General features: G+C 35.7%; 1 protein-coding gene across 2 annotated transcripts in view; it reads right to left on the bottom strand.

Annotated features, from left to right (window-relative positions):
- Positions 1-22,189, bottom strand: part of CPEB4 (cytoplasmic polyadenylation element binding protein 4) — a 65,132-nt gene that overhangs the window by 14,991 nt on the left and 27,952 nt on the right. The window contains exon 3 of one of the 2 annotated variants that reach the window (XM_012649729.1): positions 10,372-10,422. The exons of the other annotated variant lie outside the window; for it this stretch is intronic. Coding sequence (XP_012505183.1) covers positions 10,372-10,422 — 51 coding nt within the window. The remainder of the gene's footprint in view (positions 1-10,371; positions 10,423-22,189) is intronic. 2 annotated transcript variants of the gene reach the window in all.

The raw sequence follows: 22,189 nt of genomic DNA, 5'->3' as shown, positions 1-22,189 counted from the left end.
ACACAGAGCTACAAATAGCTGCAGAATCTCTCAAGCACTGTTTTATCACTTTTCAGGCTGCCAATTTACTTCTAGGTACTACATGAGGAATTTGTTAATGGATCCTCTAGAAATGTATCTCAAGTGCTCTTCCTTTACTGAAAGAAACATTTCAATGTCCTTTTGTTGCCACATTTGTCTTCAATTTCCATTACTAAACACAAATAATAATGGTATATTTATTACAAATATATCCTGAATGTCAAATGAAGACAAAAAATGATTATAAAATTGGAGGTTATTTCCTGACTGATTTTCTAAAATCACTTGTATTTGAAAGCTAAGCTATTTAACAGTCTTATTTTCCTGGAAAAAGGCAAAACTATTACAGGCAGCAAGAATCAGGTTTATTCAGGCACCTCTAGGAAATGATTCTTTAAAATTCCCTAAAATTTCTAGAGCTTTTTCCCCCAATTTTTGAAATTTATAAGATTAGTCATTTATTTAGCTCATCTCATTTTAAACCAAATGTATTATGCTTACTTAGCAAAAAAAAAAAAAAGTAGACACAGGTAGATGAGTATAATCAAACTTCCAAAGTATTTGGAGACTAGTCTAACTATATTTTCCTTTACAAAGATTCTTAATTTTTTTCCTAAGAAATTCCTTTCAGGAAAAAAAAAGCAAATCTTCAAATATAAATAAGTTGAGTTTCTAATATAATATAGGGAAATCACTTTGATTCAAATCCACGCCCTACTATTCTGATAATTTCTCTAGGCTCATTAACTCCTTCAAATGAGAATGTCTAAAATGTTAACTGTACCACAAAAACTATGTAAGGATCAAAGCCATGTTTCATTTCCCCTCACCCCTTCCCCACAAAGGTTAGAAACTGAACAAGTTTGGGTCCTCTCCAAATACAACTGATATATTTAAAAGTTAGAAACAATAATGTTACCTCTCCTTCGCCCATATGTCCTTGCTGCATGTCAAATGAGAAAAAAACAAAAAACAAAAAAACAACCTTTCAAACATTGTCAAAAGAATCAACTGTGATTTTATCTACCAGCTTTTGAAACTGAAAAAAACTGGCTATATTCTTCATTTTCTGGTAAATGTCTCAAAAACAAGGAACTAGATGGTGAGAGGTCAATTTAATGCATTCTTTTTTTCAAAAAAAAGTTCTTCAAGGACACTGTAAAGCTTTATTGAATCTTGTTTTAAGGAAAGCTTTTTGCTGTAATTGTCACCCAAGGTTCAAACTATTATGAAACTAAGGCAGCATATAACATGATCTAAACCAACTATTACCATATTAATCATATTTTCTCTCAGAATTCCCTACCTAGCAATTTAGTAGATATACCAATATTTCATTCATGACTTTTTCACCACAAGATAAACAACAATTTTACAGTATTTTTCAGTTAATCCCCAACATAAGAAAATCATAACAAATGAAATCTTTAGGCAAGTTATAAACTTCTTTTTAGCCAACAGTTTCTTGTCCCTAATCAAATCTACCAAGTCCCAAATGTTGAAAAGTAAAAGGTTTGGCATTTTTATCATAAGCAGGCTGCAGCCAAGGGGAAAAGAAAAGGTAATTAGTAATCCAGGAACATATACCTAAATACTCAGGAAATGACAGTATAAAATTTTAATCGGGAAACTTTTGAGAAAATATCTTCCCTAAAACAAACCGGCACTTATAAGCCCAACCTGTCCAAACCTCTCAATTCTATTCAACAAACACTTCTTGAATGCCTGATCTCAGTAGGCACTGTGGGTAAATAGCATATGGCCCTGACCTCAAGGAACTCGCAACCTTAAATGCCAGAGGGCCACATAAGCAAATAATGATAATGTCCCATGCCTCTTGCTATACTAGTTATGCGACAGGTGCAACAGGAACAGAGGAGGAAGAGCAAATAGTTCTGATGAAACAGCGAGGGGGAGCATTTGAGGTGGCCCTTAAAGGAAAAACAGAGGAAGGGCATCCCAGGCCTGGCAATGTTACAGGCAGGGCTGCTAGAATGTTCAGGGAAAGATGGCCAGGACATAAGCAAATGGAACAAGTGGGGATTTGGCTGGGGATGAGGTTTAAACAGGAAGCTGGGATAGGTTTTTCAGTTAGAAAATATTGCACCTTTAAGAAGTCACTACACAAACTGGTCAGGGTTTTTATTCTCAGCCTTAGACAAATGCTAAATAAGTATAACTCAAGAATACCATGCGGTATTCTCCAAAATTAAACAATATTTCATACTCAAATGCATTTCTACCACTACTAGATAGCCCTGGATTTCACCAAAGTACTTGAGCAAATGGATTAAAATAACATAAAATCTCCTTCGAGCAGTTAGGTTTTCCCTTCAATAGGTCTTAAGTTTAGGGGAGAAAAGGTATTCTCTGACTTAGTCAATCATACAGAGGTTAGAAAGACAAGTGATATCACAAAAGCAGTTGCTTATTTAAGAACATTCTATTCATACAGTTGCTTCAGAGACAAGGGAGTTTGGGGAAACAAATTAATGATTTGAAAATCCTGGTTCTGTCAATCTTAAAAAGTTGATTGATGCTGTTTGGATTTCTCAGAAAACAGATATTTGAAAAGAATAAGATTTTAAAAGCTACAAAATTAACATGGAAACTCTCACAGCTTTTATTATTTTAAAAATAAATATAGTTTCAGGCATGTAAGGGCTGTAGATTGAAAGTTAAAATCAAATACCCTTGAAATTTTCAAATGTGTACTAAAACTTTGATTTGAAGAATTCATGGTTAAATTCTGAAAACCATGTAGACATTTCTCATATTAAGAAAAAATAGGCTATAGGCGTACAATGTTTACAGCTATAAAAACTGCCCAAATGGGGAAATCAATGTAAATTAATACTGAAAAAAGTAAAAACAATGACATTCTAAGAATATATATTAATAAAATGAGAATGTATAATTTTTGGTTTCTGCTTATTATAATAGTTTATATATTATTTTTAGTATAAATTTTAACATATAACATATACAGAAAAGTAAACTATTATTATAAGTTCAATGCATTTTCCAGAGTGAACATATCTATGTAATTAGAACCCAAATATTAACAGAATGCTAAATGGTGTTACTTTATCCTATATATAAAAGATGTACTAAGCACCTTTTTTTCACCTATTTCAAATTACACCGGCACAAACTTTGTGACAAAATGTGGTAACACAGATCCTCGCTGCTTTCCTGAGGAAAATGTCAGACAGATTTCCAATCTCATGACTTTCAAGTGTTGTTTGTTATTTGATGTTTCTCACATATCTGAGGAAGTGGCAAGTTTAAAAAAAATGGCTATAATTATGTTTAAATAAATCTGTATTTTGGAAAAGTTCAAGCTAAGTCATCTGAAATAAACTCTTTTCAGAATTTTCCTTTATTTACCAAAAAGTAGACTGTTAAATGATTTTTATAATACATGCTATCACCACTGACTAAAAATCTCCCTAGTCCCAGAGTTAAAATGAATACTACTTATATATTTATCCACTTTTATTGTTATTTCTCAGTTTTGATTTTAAAGTCCTCAATAATTTAATGTAAGATTAACAGGATTCAAGAATGTTAGAATAGGCTTGAAACATTATGGCCATAAATTTTTATAACTTCTGGATGCATGTTATTAGATCTATTGATAAATACTTTATTTCCAAAAACAGTTTACAGGATTGCTTACAAATGCTTTCTTTCCTTGTTATTAGCCTATTCAGCATCAAATTCGCTCCAGTAAATTATTCTATTAATCTGTGATGTCAGATTTGCAAAGTTACAGAAAGACTTGTCAGGACTTCCCGACTCTCTCTCTCTCTCCACACATTTCATTATAGAAATAAAGTATTACTTATCTCCTTAAAAGTATGTTTTTCTTATTTGTTGTAACATTTGTAATAGTCAAAAAGAAACAAAGTATCCATAATAGTGATACACTCAAAAGAAAAAATACCTAGCATGCAGCCATTTTAAAATGTGGCACATGTTCCTAAAGCTCTCTAATATGTAGCTTGAACGTGTACTGCATGATCCTTATTGTGTAAATTTTACAATAAAGAAAATATAAACACATACGTGGGAATATGCATAAATTGTTTTTCTAGAAATAACCATAAGAACCTTTAGAGAAAGAAACTCAGATGGGAAAAGGTGGCTTTCACTTCTTGTTTTATCCCTTTCTGTGTACCATTTTCTGTACCATTTCTGAATTTATTAGTATTGTGCATGCTATTTGTTAACAGACCCTTTTTGGTTTTCTTCCTGGTACTTATATTAAAAACGAATAAATGATATATTAAAGAAAAGCATCCTTTCATACATGAGAGTACCTAGCCAATTTTGCAAACAATAAGACTTTAGGCCATAAAGGATAAACCACTACTGGGTATCAGCAGACAATGGAAGACCTGATCCTGTGGCATTTCTCTAATCTACCTTAGGCTCTCTGTCCATGTGCACCTCTCACCGTCCCCATGGTGAAAAGGCAAGTAGCAACTCTGTTTGGACAAAAAATGTGTGTGTGTGTTGGGGAGGTGGGGAGTGGTTGAGACGACAAGAGATTATCAAATAACCTACTTTTCCAGTAGGACCAAAAAAAATGTGGGGGAGAATTAACCAAATTACTAAATCAGTTAAAAAGATATAAATCAAAGGCTTGGAGCTAAAAGGAGTTAATCTGTGAACAAAAGAATAAAGATGGTAGAACCAAAAAGCAAACACAATCATTACAAAGATCAAACCATACAATTCAACAAAGATGCAAAGAATCATTTTAAATGATTTTATAAATTAACCCCTAATTTTACAGGCCCACTGCCACAAAATTAATTTACATATAGGCTTTATGGTTAGACTTACCTACGTCACACTGGCTTGTGTTTATATTAGCTTATTGGTACAATATTCAAAGTATATTCATAAGATATGATAAAGATATGACACTTCATTATTTGTAAACACCTACCTTAGAGAAGAGCAGAAAATGCAACTCTAGTTTCTGTATATCCCTAACCTTCAGTTTCCTTATTTATAAAAACTGGGAGCAAATGAGGCAATAATGAAAGATACCATGTGTATATGTAATACTCAATAATTTCCTACTTTTCTCAAAAAGCAAACTCATATGTATATATTCTTAGTTTGATCTCTGACAATCACTCTTGGCTTTTCTCATTACTATTCTAAGGCTAACAATTGTAGAACACTTTAGACTTTACAATATTTTTCATATTATCTTTTTCACAAAGGGATCTTTTCACATGCTCCTTATTGTAGCAACTAGAATCATATTATATACATTTTCAGTAAGTGATCATAGTCTACATATCTCTTGGGTAATTTATGCCCTCCCTTTTGACAGATTTCTCTCCCACTTCAAGCAAATAATCTTCTTACCTTTCATTCCAAAAAACTATAATGAAGAAACATTGTTCTTTTTTTTTAATTTCAAAATATTAACGGGGTACAAATGTTTTTGTTACAGGGATAGCTTCTGAGATAAGTTCTATGCTAACTTTTAAAAGATTTCTTATTAACCTCCTCCTTTGGGACAAGCAAATATTTAGTTGATGCTTCTGAGTGAACAGATACCCTCAGAGGAAAGGAAATACATACATGAGTTTCTTTTTTTTTTTTTTTGAGACAGAGTCTCACTCTTTTGCCTGGGCTAGAGTGCCGTGGCGTCAGCCTAGCTCACAGCAACCTTAAACTCCTGGGCTCAAGAGATCCTCCTGCCTCAGCCTCCCGAGTAGCTGGGACTACAGGCACACGCCACCATGCCTGGCTAATTTTTTTCTATATATTTTTAGTTGTCCAGATAATTTCTTTCTATTTTTAATAGAGACGGGGTCTCACTCTTGCTCAGGCTGGTCTCGAACTCCTGAGCTCAAACAATCCGCCCTCCTCGGCCTCCCAGAGTGCTAGGATTACAGGCATGAGCCACCGCGCCTGGCCTCATACATGAGTTTCTTTTTTTTTTTTTTTATTACATGAGTTTCTTAAAACCTAACATTTGTTGTTGTTGTTCTATAACTTTCTCCTTCCACAAGGTTCATATCTGAAGCAGCTAATCCCGAGGGCTAAAGTAATGGAATGGGAGGTTAGGAGACGGAAAAAAAAAAAGTACAATGCACAAGTACTTTTACACAGAGGTGGTGATAGTTTCTTAGGTAAAATTAAAGCTTCAAGCTGGGTAAAAGGAAAATTAATCTTTTAATCCAATGTCTATCTTGGAGCTAAACCAAGATATTCCAGAGGAATTTGAGGTAAGTCCAGCTTATAGGACTCCCCCTTGCTTAGCTGAGAAACTAAGTTTCAGGCTTACTTTTTATAACCATAAGATAGATATTCTAACTGTATTCCTATTACATGAAATTTACTAGTAAAAGGCATCTGTTAGGGACTAGATGGTGTCCCCTCACCCCAATTTCATATGTTGAAGTCCTAACCTTCAGTACCTTAGAATGTAACCTAATTTAGAGACAGGGTCTTTAAAGAGGTAATTAAGATTAAATGAGGTCATTGGGATGGGCCCTAATCCAACAGGACTGGCGCCTTTATGAGAAGAGGTTAGGACACAGACAGGCACAGAGGAAAAACCACATGAAGACACAGCCATCCATAAGCCAAGGAGAGATGCCTCAGAAAAAAATCAACCCTGATGACACCTTGATCTTGTACTTGTAGCCTCCAGAACTATGTGGAAATAAATTTCTATTTAAGTCATGCAGTCTATGGCACTTGTTATGGCAGCCCTAGCAAACTAATACAGCATTCAAAAAGTACCTAGAAAGTTTGGTTTTTAAAATACATTTAAAATCCAAAAATTTCGCCCAAGACTGCCTCTCAAAAAAAAACCTCTACAGCTAATAACACAGCAGTAAATTGAATAATTCCTCAGAATGTACATTATTAACACTCATAGCAATTATCAATCACTGTTGAATTATATTGGCATTGCCTTTTACAAGTCATGAGTGGTACGTGAAGGTCCCTGCATAGTATAAACACTGATGGTTGAGCATGGCCAATAATAATAACAAGTAATTTGATCTATGGATGAGGAAGCCCCATTTATTTTTGTACACGGAAATTCTAACATTATTCCAACATAAACTGCAAAAAACTGGTTGACAACTCTGACTTTTTTCTTTTTATTTATTGAAGGTTTAAGCCCTGCTTCTTTCCAGAAAGCTTTGAGATTGCTTCAAAATTTCAAAACAAATTATACAATAAAAATCAGTTGAAATTCAAATGTACATGTTAAAATGTTCATGTGAGAAAGAGGGTAAACAGATCTTATATGTTTATCCAAACAAAACAAGAAACAGCTTTCAACTCAACAAATACTTGGGGGGGGGGAGGGAAACTCTGAAAGTTACAACTGAAACAAAGCATAGTGGCTATATAATCACCTTTTTAAAGGTTTTTGAAAGTTGGAATAGTTTACTTATGGCAGACAGAGAAGAATATAGCTCCCTTCAGTCTTAAAATTAAACAATGACTCTACTGGGCTTTTATTTTCAGTTTTAAGAAAAGGCTGCATAGGTACAAAATGTGAAGAAAGTACACTTGAAAGTGAATATAGTTTTAGGTTATCTATCTTAATAATAGATAAAGTATGTTCAACCATAGACAATTTTTACAAACTCATCTTAATCCCTTGCGATGTATTTTTTCTTATAAATTTTCAGCATAAATATTCCTAGACAAAAATATTACTTATTCTAATTATTTTATTTTGACTTACTATGTGTCAGGTGCTATGCTTAGTGATTTACATACATTTAATCTTCACCACAATCCTAAGAGATGGTTCGGTTAGTATCTGTAATTCTTGAGTTTACCTTCATTAAGTACAATTCATTACAGTAGGTTTGCAATATAGTTACCTCCAAAACTTGAGCTAAAGTGACAACAAAACTACTAAGAATCAAGACATGAAGGAGATTAATTTATTACAGAAGTGATCCACTCTAGATGTTTCAAAAATATGACTGGGAGAATGGGCAATGCCTACACCTAAATCAAGGTCACTAAGGAATTGTATCAACACCTCTCCTCTCCACCTAGCTTTAATTTCATGATGACTTTTAAGCAGTCTTCTGCTATATATATCTGGACTTTGCTGCTGGAGAGAGAATGGGTCTCAGTCACCTCCAGCATCTGGTCTACCTAGAAGATTTATCCTTTGTTATAAATGAATAAATTGGTAGTAGTTGGTTGGTTATTAAAAGCTAACACTTGATCAAATGTGACAAAATCAAGTTTTGGAGCCCCACAAAGCTGAGTACCAGACCATGGCAGTCATAACCCCACACTACTGGGTCTTGCTTAAGGAGCCAGCAAGTTTCTCCTCTTTGATATCTCTTCTTGTTCCTTATCTTCATATCTTTCAGTTTGAGACAATGTTAACCTCAGCCAGTACACCTTTATAATAAAATTTTCATGTATGCAACAGTAAAAACTATCTAGTCCCCGCCTAGAGTTCATGAACCAAAACAATTTCCAAACAGAAATATTTGGAAGAAAAGTGACCTTAATTTTTTCTTTGCCAAGTCAAGGTCATTAAAAAACAATCTATTCATTTAAAAAGAAGCTATTAATGAAGAAAAAAGGAAAGGCAATCTCATAATCATAGACTTTTTTCTTAACTAAGTGAATTTAGCTTTAAAGGAAACCCACTAGAGAGAGAATTTAGAGATAGGCCCCAGAGGCAACCTAACCAACTGAACAACTTCATGAAGAAACTGGGACAAAGAAGAGTTGATCACTTTGCCTAAGATCACACAGCAATATCCCAAATCTTGGCTTACAGCAATTTCCAGCACGTGGACCTGACTCCAGAACTACTTCCACAGGAAAAGGTAAATCCTTGTACATGAATCTCTTATGTCCTCCTTATCCTGATGCCACTGTTTAGTTTTTGGCCTATACACATTTATGCCACAATATTATATTATGGTATTAGTTCTGCCACTGTAGCATGAAAAAACCAAAGTCTAATAAACAAGCAAGGTTTTCAGAAACTATATAGTCTCCAGAAGATCAGAAGTACCCGGCAACTCTCATAAATCAAATCTCCTGATTTTTCCTGGCTCAGCAATCCTACATTCCACAGCACACTGATTTCAAACACTTACTAAAAGGAGATCCAGTTATAAAAGCAATTTTTTTTTGTTTATTTGTTTTTTTTGAGACAGAGTCTCACTCTGTCACCTGGCCTAGAGTGCAGTGGCATTATCATAGCTCACAGCAGCCTCCAACACCTGGGCTCAGGCAATCCTCCTGCCACAGCCTCCTGAGCAGCTGGGACTATAGGTGTGTGCCACCACACCCACCTAATTCTTTCTACTTTCAATAGTGACAGGATCTCACTCTTGATCAGGCTGGTCTTAAACTCCTGCCTCAGCCTCCCAGAGTGCCAGGATTACACGAGTGAGCCACCTCGTCCAGCCAAAAGCAATTTTTAATTCCCCATTCACAACATACTATAGACAAGAAGTAAAAGACTTTTTGTTTGTATTTGTTGTAGGAATGATGAGAAGATAACAATTTAGTCAACAACACTTCTTAGAGGTGGTGGGACTTAAAATGAGCTTTGGCAAATGGAAGGCATTATCTACATTTTAAGCAGAAAAGTAAATAAGACCTCTTTATTTCACCCAGTTGTTTGACATTATGCTACTAAAAAATAGACACTAAAATTCTTTAATTCTGTGAGTAGATGTCCCCCTCTTTCCTTTGAAATTTAGCTTGCTTCATTATGCATATAAAAAGAAAACTTGACAGAAAACTTGGTAATATCTGGAACAGGTAAGAAGAATCTACCAAAGATACTGTGAAAGCCAATAAAACTTCATTTTTCTTGTTCTCATTAGACAGAAAACAGAAAATGACTTTGTCCGATGCAATGTCAAGCACTGTGGGCTTAGGCTGCCTTTTTCTGGTTTTAGATCTCTGATTATCCTCTCCTGCTCCTGAAACATTTTTCTAGGCTTTTATATTGACTTTTCAAAGGTCACTCTACAGAAACTAATGTTAGATGCAGCCAGTCTTTATATGTCATTTTAGGATTCTTATTTATTCTCATTGTCACCAAGTTCAGGTCAGGGAATTGGTTGGCTCTCAAATTAAAAAAAAAAAAAAAACAAAAAAATATGCTCTGCCACAATTTTGAAGTAAAGAAATTATTCTTAAAATAGCTGATAGTTTAATAGCAACTTACAATTATCATTACAGAACAAACTAATGTCATTTCTCCAAGTGTTCAATTACAACTACTGTATTTTCTCATCTAGTACTAGCTTATATCAGTTTTGTGCACTTCACTAGGGTAAATCAATTATCACTTACCATTAACAAGCAGAGAGCTATCGGATCCTGGATATGAATAGTTTAGACGACCTGAAGGTAAAAGAAGGCCGTTACTAAATTTACTTTTTTCATAGATGTTTTAAATTTATTCAATAACAGAGCTGAATTGACTGCTTTTAAATAGGCAAGGTATTTGAATCAGAGGACATATCAATCAGGATGTTCACCAGTATTCAAAAAGGGAAAGTTTGAAAGTGGGAAAATAAAATATCCCTCATTCTTAACTACTAGGTCATTCTAATTTTCAAATCCCTAACCAAAGTAATTTTCTTTATTCCGTTATGTTCTAAGAACAACTCATAATGACAATCTTCACGTTTTTTTTTGCCCCATAAATGTGAAAAATTTTAATTTGTGTGGTGTTTTGTTACTTTTTAAAAGTATGTAATTAGCAATAATATTTTCCTTTGTGACTCATAACAAAAGTGCCAGGCTTATTCCTACATGTACAGACATGCTGATGGGTTTAATTCATGTTTTGGGGAATCCGTACATAAAGTAAAGAACATTTTATTGTACTTACGCAGGACAGAAAATACCAAAAACCCCGTGGCACGGTTCCCAGAGCACAGTAGGCACTGAACAAATGCTACATTGCTTTCCTTTGAATTTTGAAATGTGTCAAAAATCTAGTTTGAACCTAAAATGGGCACTCAAAATGCCCTCGAAAATGAATTATTGAAGGTACTAAAATTTGGTTGTTAAGAGCTGTCTTCCAAATTGGTAACCACAGATGAATGGGGGAAATAAATGTCACTGGGATTTCTCTACCTTTAAGAAATTACATTTCTGTTTTGGAAGAGTTTCTACATGTAAGTTGAGGTATCTAGATCACAAATCCTTAGGAGATACACCATGTATCTAGTTCTACGCTGTAAGTCTGCAGTCCCCAGCCCCCGGGCTGTGGACCGGTACTGGTCGGGGGCCTGTTAGGGACCCGGCCACAGAGCTTCGCTGCCCTCCACCCCCGCCATCCCCGGTCTGTGGAAAAATTGTCTTCCATGAAACTTTAGAACAGGGCACAGCAGGTGAGCAGCAGGTGAGTGTACGAAGCTTCATCTGTATTTACAGCTGCTCCTCATCGCTCCCATCACCACCTGCGCTCTGCCTCCCACCCTCAACCCCCAATCCGTGGAAAAATTGACAATTGTCTTCCATGAAACCGGTCCCTGGTGCCAAAAAGGTTGGGGACCACTGCTGTAAGTTATAAAACAAGAATCACCACAGTAACATTTTAAGTCTCTAAACCCTGCATGCTATCTGCACCCACCTTCGGAAGAATGGTGGAGAACCCTCAATAGTCTTGCTCATGTAAGGAATGGAGAGGTGAACCTGCTTGTTAATTCTCTGCTATAGTTCAGCACTCTATAAATCAGGAGTAGGATGAGAACTTGAAATCGACTCAGAACTACAAACATTCCTTTAGGTAACAGCAGTCTGAACTCCAACCCCACAAAACCATGATTCTCAAAGGCTACGGAAAAGCAGATTAGCAGAGGCTCCCCCATGCCTTGAGGCTGGGATAAGGCTTCCAAGATGCCAGCAAGGACTCTCTCTAGTTCCACTGAACATTCTTGGAACCAGAGACAGCTACATAGTAACAACTCTTCAGAAAAATCCTGCTTCTTTGAAATAGTCTCCACAGAAATGAACTCATGCCATGAAAAGAGACAACTATCCTCTATTGCCAGCAGCTATAATTAATCCATATCCAAAATTTGGAGTCCAACAGGAAACAAAATCTGAACTTTATAATTTTCCTACAATTTAAAACCAAATAAAAGGGTTTTTAAAATTGTTATTTTTTCCACTTAAAATTTCAGCTTATTCCTATTTAGAGAGTAGAGGTAGAGACAGAGATGGGAGGGAAAAAAAGTGAAAATTAGTTTTGATTTGTTAATTTCTTCCTAAAAATTGGTTTCATTCTTTATTGCTAATGTACACAGCCAATTATCTGAAGCTGGTGAATTCTATCTGAACTGCTTTAACTACAGCCTCGATCTTATGACTTGTCACAAGTATATTTTTAAAAAAGGATAAACTTGAGATGCTAGGAAAAAGAAAATGACCTTTAACTGTTAAAATCTGGAGAGAGGGGTAGAATACTATTTCTGAATCACAACTCAAAGTAGCAGCTAATTTGTAATGGAACATATGTATACATTTTAACCTGTAAAACTCTCTAATAAATTAACAAGAGCTATCACACATACCATTTTTTATATTAATAAAACATTTCTAAAAGATGACATACGTCAATACAGAAATAAAAACATTTAATTATATTAGTTCAAGTTAAAGGTTAAGAGGAAATGTTTTATTATTATATTTCAAAGGAGATATTCTTATTTTTTTTAATGCTAACATGCCAATTGAAACTAAGACTGTTCTATATGAACCACAATGGCTCTTGTTTGATGCTAAGGAAAGATAATTAACAATAAGAATCCAAAAGACAATTAGTAAACTGGCTGGCCCAGTTTAACAAATGAAGTTTCACCTTATCAGAAACGCATCTTTTGGGTAACTTTTAAGGAGAGAGAGAGAATTTCAACTTGACAGGAACAAAAATATCCCTTAACTCAATTATGAGTTTACCTCATCACACACCTCCTGAAGAGAATCCCTTTGCCACCAAAGTAGATGACACTTAGCACTTTTTCTGGTGCTTATTCTGAATATAAAGTATTATAAATTCTACCCTTCAGCCAAGACTCATGACACTGAAGAATCACTGGCAAAGTTCACAGTTGAACTCTGAAAGTGAGACTTGTTTTCACTGTTTTGATCTGCCTTGTGATATGATTCCCGTCAGGCTAGAATCAATTTTAGCCTCTGAGTAGCACATACACCTGTGACATTTCTGTTAAACAATCTGTAATTCTTTCCATTTAAACTTTTAAATATAAGCAGTGATGTTAAGAAAACTTTTCTTTTTTAACTTTCATAATGCTGCTCTAACCTGTGTGCCCTACTCTTCTGTAAATTCTTTCTACAACTAAAATATCTAAAGGATCATCCATAATCTATTATGGATAACACATATCAGTCATTTCCTTTCTGGAAATCTACCAAAAATTCCCATTATAAGTGCCATGGGAATTTTAAGTCTTCTACATGCCTTTCACATTCTGCTTGCACTCTTTCTTTTATTTCTGTTCTGAAATCCTCTCTGTTCTATAGGTGACAATTTACACTTCTGCATTTTCTAGTCCATGGCTAGCTAATTGACCATCCTCTCGCACATCTCCGACAGCGGCCCTCATTCCATGTTCCCAATGAAGGGTGTAGGGGGATATTTCATACACACACACACACACACACACATATAAAATATATGAAGATTGTATTTATTTTTTTAGAGCAGTTTTAGGTTGACAACAAAATGGATAGGCAAGTACAGAGATTTCGAATATCCTTCCCTGTCCCCACACATGCACAGCCTTCCCCATTATCAACATCCCCCACCAGAGTGGTACATTTATTACAACTTATTAACCTACATCAACACAACACTATCACCCAAAGTCCACAGTTTAGAGTACATTCTTGGTGTTGTATATTCTATAGGTTTGAAAACATGTATAACAACATGAATTCATCATTATAGTATCATAGTTTCACTGCCCCCAAAATTCCCTGTGCTCCACCTACTCATCCCTTCTCCCTGCCACTCTCAACCTCTGATCTTTTTTCTCTCTCCATAGTTTTGCCTTTACCAGAATGTCTAGAGTTGGAATCACAGTGTAGACTTTTCAGATCAGCTTCTTTCACTTAGTAATATGCATTTAAGGTTTCTCTATGTCTTCTCATGGCTTGATAGCTCATTTCTTTTTAGTGCTAAATAATATTCCATTGTCGGGATGGACAACAATTTACTTATCTATTCATCTACTGAAGGACATCCAAGTTTTAACAATTATGAATAAAGCTGCCGTAAACATCCACGTGCAGGTTTTTTTATGAGTGTAAGTTTTCTCAAGGGTTTTCTCAAATCTTGTTTTTTCAGGCTCAACTTTTTACAAGACACTATTCCCAAAAGGGAAAACACTTTTTAAATTAACTCACCTAATTTTATTTGTAGCTACAAAACAATATCCAGCCTTTTCACCTAGTCATTTCACCTTCTGGCTAACTTTCTTATCTGTTTACATAACAGCCCCTCTTTAGAACTTGAGCATTTTTTTTTAACTTAGGCATCCTGAGTTTCCTGTTTGGGCACCGGGTGAGCATTCAATGAGTTCATGCTACTGAACTTAAAACATCGGCATTTCATATATAAATAAAGGGTAACAAAATAAAAATAATTAAGATAACTGAATATGACTATAACCCAGTGTCTGTGGTTTTGTTTGATTTTTTGATAATTCATCTATCTATAATCATAACCCAGGTTTTGGCACATTTAGAATTGAATTGTTTAAGGCAGAAGGAAGGCATTAGGATTTCAGGCACCTGAACCTAATTAGTGGGTAAAATTCAATCTTTGAATGCTCTTGGTATTGAGTGTGTTATAAATATAAAAAACACTGCCTGATCAGCAGCCCTAATCTTAAGGGACATTATGAAAGGAAAAGTCGTAGTCTCCAGAGGTCAGCTGTGGCATTTGGAGCCAGAAGCCTGGCATACATCATGCAGAAGGCATAGGCTATATTTGGCGACATGACTCACCTTAGCCAAATATAGGCAACAGACACAGTATGACTCTGGGGATCCACATTACCAAATTCTACATATCCGTACACCAAGCAGGTAATTCTATGCTAGGTATCTGCGATTTGGAGAGAAGCAATATTTACCGAACAGACTGACTTAGAATAGGTAGGAGGAGGAGGTGCTCAAAAGAACAGTATGTACTATCATATTCTTTTAAGGCGCTAAAGTAACCTAGCCAAAGAGATGAAAGAAGAAAAGACTAGAAGAAAATATTCTTTTATATCAGCAATATGTGTATTACTTTCATAATTAGGTAAAATAAAAGTTATTTTCTAAAGAGTAACCCAGATATTATTGTTACTGATGATTCAATAGGAAACAATACAATAAATGCTGCCATTTTCAAATACACAAACACTGGAAAATACCAAATATTCTACAGTGATATTAGATTTCATGCTATGATCTTCTCTTTTTCAGAGTCATGCCAGTATTGTTGGTGACATGGTACAGGCCCAGGAACAATAACAGAAAATAACTCTGCAAGGTTCTCTAAAACATAGTTAATATAGTCCTATAAAGTGGTAAGTAGCATAAAATTCTAAGTTCAATTTTTTTTATTGATTCACACTATTAACACTTAGATACTCCAAAGGAAAGTAGGGGGAGTCTGTGGTGAACACAATTAAAAACTTCTAACACACACATACATAAAGATACATACATCTGTTGTTGTTTAACTAGAAGTACTCCTTCTACCTCTGCTCCTATTAATTTGATATAGTTCACATCTAAGTATATCAAAGCTATTCTATGATTAATAATTCTTTAAAGATGATACTTCTACCTACCTCTATACATTTGCTGTTTTTACCAACACTGCCTGAGACTTGCTGCAAGATGGTGTTGTGGGGACCTGGACAATGTACAGAAAAGCTCAAGAAATGGGTAATAAATTCCCTGGTTTTGAATACTAACTTTATACTTATACAAATGCAAAACACATATCAACATGAACTAACAAAAACTTATTCAATATGAATGATAAATAAAATTTTAAATAATTTATTATACTGACCTAAAAATTTGATTTGACTCCCCAAATCAAAATCAGAAACCTTATTCTACTCCCTGACCTATGTGTGCCATAACCAACCTCCAATAAAGAAATTGTGTTGCAAAATGACAAAGGAGGAACTGGCTGGGACTGATAACCACTGGAGAGTCTTGCCCCCTCCCAAAGAACTACTTAAAATTCATTAAATACACGCACAGAGTTTAGGCTAAACAAAACCCTTCTCTGGGACAGATCGGCTTTCAGTTTAAAGGCTAGGGCTTATAAAAATTCTTGAATTCACACCCTTTCCTATCTCTCCACACTGCCATTTCCCTTCCCACGTCAGGCACTCCAGTGATCTAGAACTGCTGGTCTATAACTTCTACTTCTGGGTTACTCCCTATGTCTGGAATGCCCTCCTCTCTCTGCCCCCCAGTGTCTCACCACTCAAGCCCCCACCACCCTTCTGTCCAGGCAATTCCCCTCTTGGGCCTCACATTCTATAGGAAGTCTGCTCTGCCCCACTCCAGCTACCCTCTCTCTGATTCAGATAATCCTATGTGCTCCAAAGGGCATCCTTTACACCTACTATACTGTATTTAAATTACCTATTTTAAGCTATCTCTTGCTCTAGGGCAACAAGATCTTTATGGACGGATTTTGGGTCTTGCATGCCAGAGCCTGGAGCAGAGAAAAGTGTTCACTAAATAACTGCTGGAATGAATGAAGCAAAGCCAGCAATTGGTCTCTTTGTCATGAAAGATGCAGTGAAAAGAGTAAAGTCTAGTCAATCTCATCTTGTGACCTAGGTCAAATTAGCTTTGCTGAAACTCAGGAAAACAGATATTTCCATTTATTAATACTTCATAAAGCTGTTGTGAGACATTCCCAAGATAACTTTTGCAGAATACCAAGAAAAGTCCCCCACTATGCAATAGGTACTTAATTAATATTAATTCCTTTCCCCTCCCCAACTATAAGTCCAGAGATAACCAACAGTTTTCCACTTGTTTGAGAAAGGAAGAGGGAGAATTCCTTTTGGCCAACAAATTGCACACTGGGACCATGAAGAAAGGAGTGGCAATCTGGAGTATTTTTCAGCTTAAGAGAAATAAGAGTTTACTAGTGTCCTTGGTTACAAACAGGGATATAATTCTTCTTGGGGGGAGAGAAAAGTAAAAACCTAACTCTTTACTTTAATCAAAGCCAAACTGACAAAGAAGCAGAAGAATTTTAGGAAATAAAACTTTGAAATTCAAAGTTAAATATTTATTAAAATATTTCCTTTCATAAAACCAGGGAGGATCTTCCTTTTGAACCAAAAACTCAAATTTAATTTTTCAATTGTGATAGGACAGTTGAAAAACAGACTGTAATAGTAGCAAAAGAAAATAACATTTATCTATAAGATAAGTAAGGTCAATGGAATATGTTTCTACAGATTAAGGAAGGTTTCATATAAAGGAAGGCTTGCTTTGACTATAACTTAGGGCAGGTGCAACGTTGCAAGACCTAAAAGCATCTAAGAATGTCAGACAGAAGGGAATATCTAGAGAGAAACTCATAAACAACTGACCCAATTAAGGAATTCAAAAGATTTCCTACTGCCAGTAAAGCTAACAACAAACCAGCAAGCAGGAAAGCTATTTTTATCCTCCCCAGAAGCCTTCTGACTCTGGATGCTACATTTAGAGGACAGAGCAACAAGATAACTTGCCTTAAGAGGATGTTAACGATACTAGTGATTAATGGTAATTTTTTAAGCTCTAAAAAACTAGGCATAGTTTTTGTCCAAACTAAACCGGCCAAAGCCAGTTTTTGTTGCTTTTTTTTTTTTTAGGGTGGATAATATAATGGAAAGAAAATTGGAAAAACAGACCAACGGGTAGTAGAAAAATTTTAAGTAATCCAGAAAAAGCCAAGCCAGTAAATTAAAATTCTTCTACCTTGCAAAAAGGTTGATTTAAAAAAAACATGCGTCACAAGAGGCATATCTTAAAAGAACCAGTGAATAAACATAAAAGAATTGGCCCCAAGGTAAAAATGATTTTGAAAAATGGCTCTCTGTACTGAGGTGAATATAAAAAACGATTAAGATAAACTTATGAAATCCATAGGGACCGCAAGCTAAACTGCTGTAAATGATTGAGAACTTGAGAGATAAGACTAAAGAAATCTAAATAGACTTTTCTGTGATGACAGGAACTAAAAAGAATTAAGAGTGATTTCCTTATTTATAAGCATTATTTTATAAAATAGAATACTATTCCTACACTCATGAAAAGCTACCCTTAAAACTGGGTACTGAAGTCCAAATCCCAAAAGGCAATCAGCAAAGTCTCCAGCTGGCTTTCTGCATACAGATCTATCATTAACTCTAATCACTTATTTAACATAAATTTTGATGACTTTTTGTTTTGTTTTGTTTTGTTTTGTTTTTGAGACAGGGTCTCACTCTGTTGCCTGGGCTAGAGTGCAGTGGCGTCATCATAGCTCACTGCAATCTCAAACTCCTGGCCTCAAGCAATCCTCCTGCCTCAGCCTCCAGAGAGAGTAGCTGGGACTACAGGCACACATCACCATGCCCAGATAATTTTTCTATTTTTTGTAGATGGGGTCTCACTCTTGCTCAGGCTGGTCTCAAACTCCTGAGCTCAAGCAATCCTCCCACCTTGGCCTCCCAAAGTTACAGGTGTGAGCCACCCACACCCCACTGACTTTTTTGAACTTTAATGAAAAAGGTACTTGAATTTCATACCTGATCTAACATTTCCACCTTTTGTTAAAATTTCTCAATAGGCCCAGTCTTTATTTTCTCCTATCAATATTCGAGGTTCTCAGTTTTCCTCTTATTTATTAACTTTCAAAATTAAATAATAAACGGGCTATTCAAAGATATATGCTAATTATTTAGAGAATACGCTGCACAAGGCCAGGTGTCTTTGTTTTTAGTCCCTGGTGGATCCAAACAGACTAAAATAGCACCTGGCGCCTAGCAGATGCTTGATGTATATTTGTTGCACAAGAGGTCTTCAAAAAGTTCATGGAAAATGTGTATTATGAAAAAACTATGCATAGCTTTCAAATTTTTTTCACCAAAATAAACTTGCATTAACTTGTTATAACATGTCTGAACAGAATCTAACTTGGGATAAGACATCAGTTTGAAAAGAGCCTCTAGCAGAGCAACATGAATTCTGCTAAAATTGAATCAAGAGCAAACATCAAATTTATGGTGAAGCTTGGATGGAAGAATGGTGAAATGACTGATGCTTTATGAAAAGTTTATGAGGACAATGTCCCAAAGAAATCAGCAGTTTACAAATGGATAGCTCATTTTAAGAAGGGACAAGGCAATGTTGAAGATGAAGCCCACAGTGGCAGACTATCCACATCAATTTGTGAGGGAAAATTTATCTTATTAGTGCCCTAAATGAAAAGGATCGATGATTAACAGCACAAACAACAGCCAACACCACAGACATCTCAACTGGTTCAACTTACACAATTCTGACTGAAAAGTTAAAGTTGAGCAAACTTTCCACTCAATGGGTGCTATCAGCTGCAGATAAGAACAGATCTTTCAATGGAAATTTTAAACAAGTGGGATCAAGATTCTGAAGCATTATTTAAAGAATTATAACAGGAGATGAAACATGGCTTTACCAGTACAATGCTGAAGACAAAGCACAACCAAAGCAATGGCTACCAAGAGGTGGGAGAGTCCAGTCAAAGGAAAAGTGGACCAATCAACAGTAAAAGTCATGACAACAGTTTTTTGGGATACTCAAGGCATTTTGCTTGTTGACTTTCTGGAGGCCAAAAAGCAATAACATTTGCTTATTATGAGAGTGTTTTGAGAAAGTCAGCTGAAATTTTAGCAGAAAAGTGCCTGAAAAAGCTTTACCACCATGTTCTCCACCATGACAATGCTCCTGGCTTATTCTTCTCATCAAACAAGGGCAATTCTGTGAGAGTTTTGATGTGAAATTATTAGGCATCCACTTTACAGTTCTGATTTGGCTCCTTCTGACTCTTTTTTGTTTCCTAATCTTAAAAAATCTGTAAAAGGCACCCATTTTTCTTTAGTTAATAAGGTGAAAAAGACTGCATTGACATGGTTAAGTTCCCAGGACCCTCAGTTCTTTAGAGATGGACTAAGTAGCTGGTTATCATCACTTACAAAAGTGTTTTGAACATGGTGGAGCTTATATTGACAAATAAAGTTTCTATTTTTTATTTTAACCTTTTAATTCCATTTTTCCATGAACTTTTTAAAGTCTCCTTATAAGAATGGCCTCAGACAGCTTTGAACTTTATATATACACCCAAAGTGGAGTCAAGGTGGGAGTGGGAAAGGAGAGCAGTATATCTAAGTCAACTGAGGAATACACATGATTAAGTTCCATGACAAACCGGGTGAATCAGAATCAGGGAAGAAAACAAGTCAGCTTCGAAAAGTTCCCTCAGTGATTCTATCTTGACCTCCAGCCCCCAAAAAGGAATTCTTCCTATAAAATCAGCAAGAGTGAGATCCAAATCTTTCACAGAGGATTATGGTGATAAAATCAGATTTTAAAATCTGTATCCAGTCTTCTAAAGTAAAATTAAGACATATTAATGCCTACCCTCTGTCAAACCATACTAGACAAAAATGTTTAAGTTTTCTTGTATTTGTTTCCCTCCTAAAGGATGCACAATAAATACTTGAGCCATTGAACCAGGAGCCAGAGGTTGTGTTCCTATCTTGACCCTCTAGGTACCAGAAAGTTGAATGACTTTACAGAAGCTGTTGCATCTCTCTGAACTTCATTTTTTTTCATCTGTAAAATGGAGTCCACAAAACTCACATAAAAAGTTACTGTAAGGATTTAGGTTAGAGATAATTCTCAGAAGGGGCACCCAATAAAAGAAATGGTGTCGGAAGTAAGTGCCCTTTCACTGGAAACTGGTTGTTAATGCTTCTTTCCATAGAGATTGTCCAGGTATACCTCAAAAAGAAAAAATGCAGTCCAACATCAAGTGTCCTTCCGCCTACCTGGTAGGTAGAATATGCGCAAATGTGAGCGGAGCTGAAGTATAAGCAGAAGCTAAATTGTAAGATACTTTCAAACCACTTTGCTTAAAGAAGGTTTTAGTAGTACTGTCTCCCCCTCCCAACAAGAACTGCCATGCTACACAATGTCAGACATTATCCAGGATGTAGCCTAAACAGTCCACACTCCTAGCTCTGCCTCGAAGGGCAAAAAGATGGTTTCAGATATCAGAAGCTTCAAAATGCTATTTGGTAGAGATGACAATCTAGGATAGGGTAAGGGACCTCCTCCCTCACTCCTCTCTGTCCTCCTCCTCCTCACCATTTCCTCCATTAAATTCCTTTTTATGTTATGTTCCTTTTGGCGACAGGGAGCATTCTGATGGTAGGAGTATAAAGCAGAGCAATTAGAGAAGTTCTCTAGAACAGTTTCATAACCTTTTGTAACTATTAAGACCTACTTTAATCAAAATATTTCATAGAGGCTTTCCTCCATGGAAACTGAAGACCCCTATCCTCTACCTCACCCCCACCCCAGCAAATGCTACAAGTAAAACAACAGCAACAAAAACTTTCGTAACGAAAGGCCACTATGAATTCAGCAACACCTTTAAATGTGTTTTAATTGCATTACATTAGCATCTGAGTGCTTCTGGAAGATAATCATACATACATAAGTGACATATCTATCATGTAACTGGAATGCTCAGTCACTGATGGGTTCACAGGCTCCATCAAATAATTCTCATGGCTGAAGAGCCCCATGGGCCCCAAATGAAGAACAAAAACATTTCGTTGAGGCCAAGTTGAAACAACGGTTTCCCAAACACAATAATTTTTAGGCCTATCTTAAAAAAGAAAAGATGCAATCTAGAAGCAAAGCCTTTACTCAACCGACTAAATTTGATTTCTGGTTATATCCCTTCTACAAGCTACTCAATATTAAATGCTGCCACACCCAGATTCACATGATATTTATGTGCTACTTTCAGTCATGAAACTATAAAACCTTCAATTTTGTAACATAAGACTGTATAGAACTGCCAAAG

The sequence above is a fragment of the Propithecus coquereli genome, unplaced genomic scaffold, assembly GCF_000956105.1.
Source record: "Propithecus coquereli isolate 6110/MARCELLA unplaced genomic scaffold, Pcoq_1.0 Scaffold301, whole genome shotgun sequence".
Lineage (NCBI taxonomy): Eukaryota > Metazoa > Chordata > Mammalia > Primates > Indriidae > Propithecus > Propithecus coquereli.
This window is presented reverse-complemented; position numbering and strand designations above follow the sequence as displayed.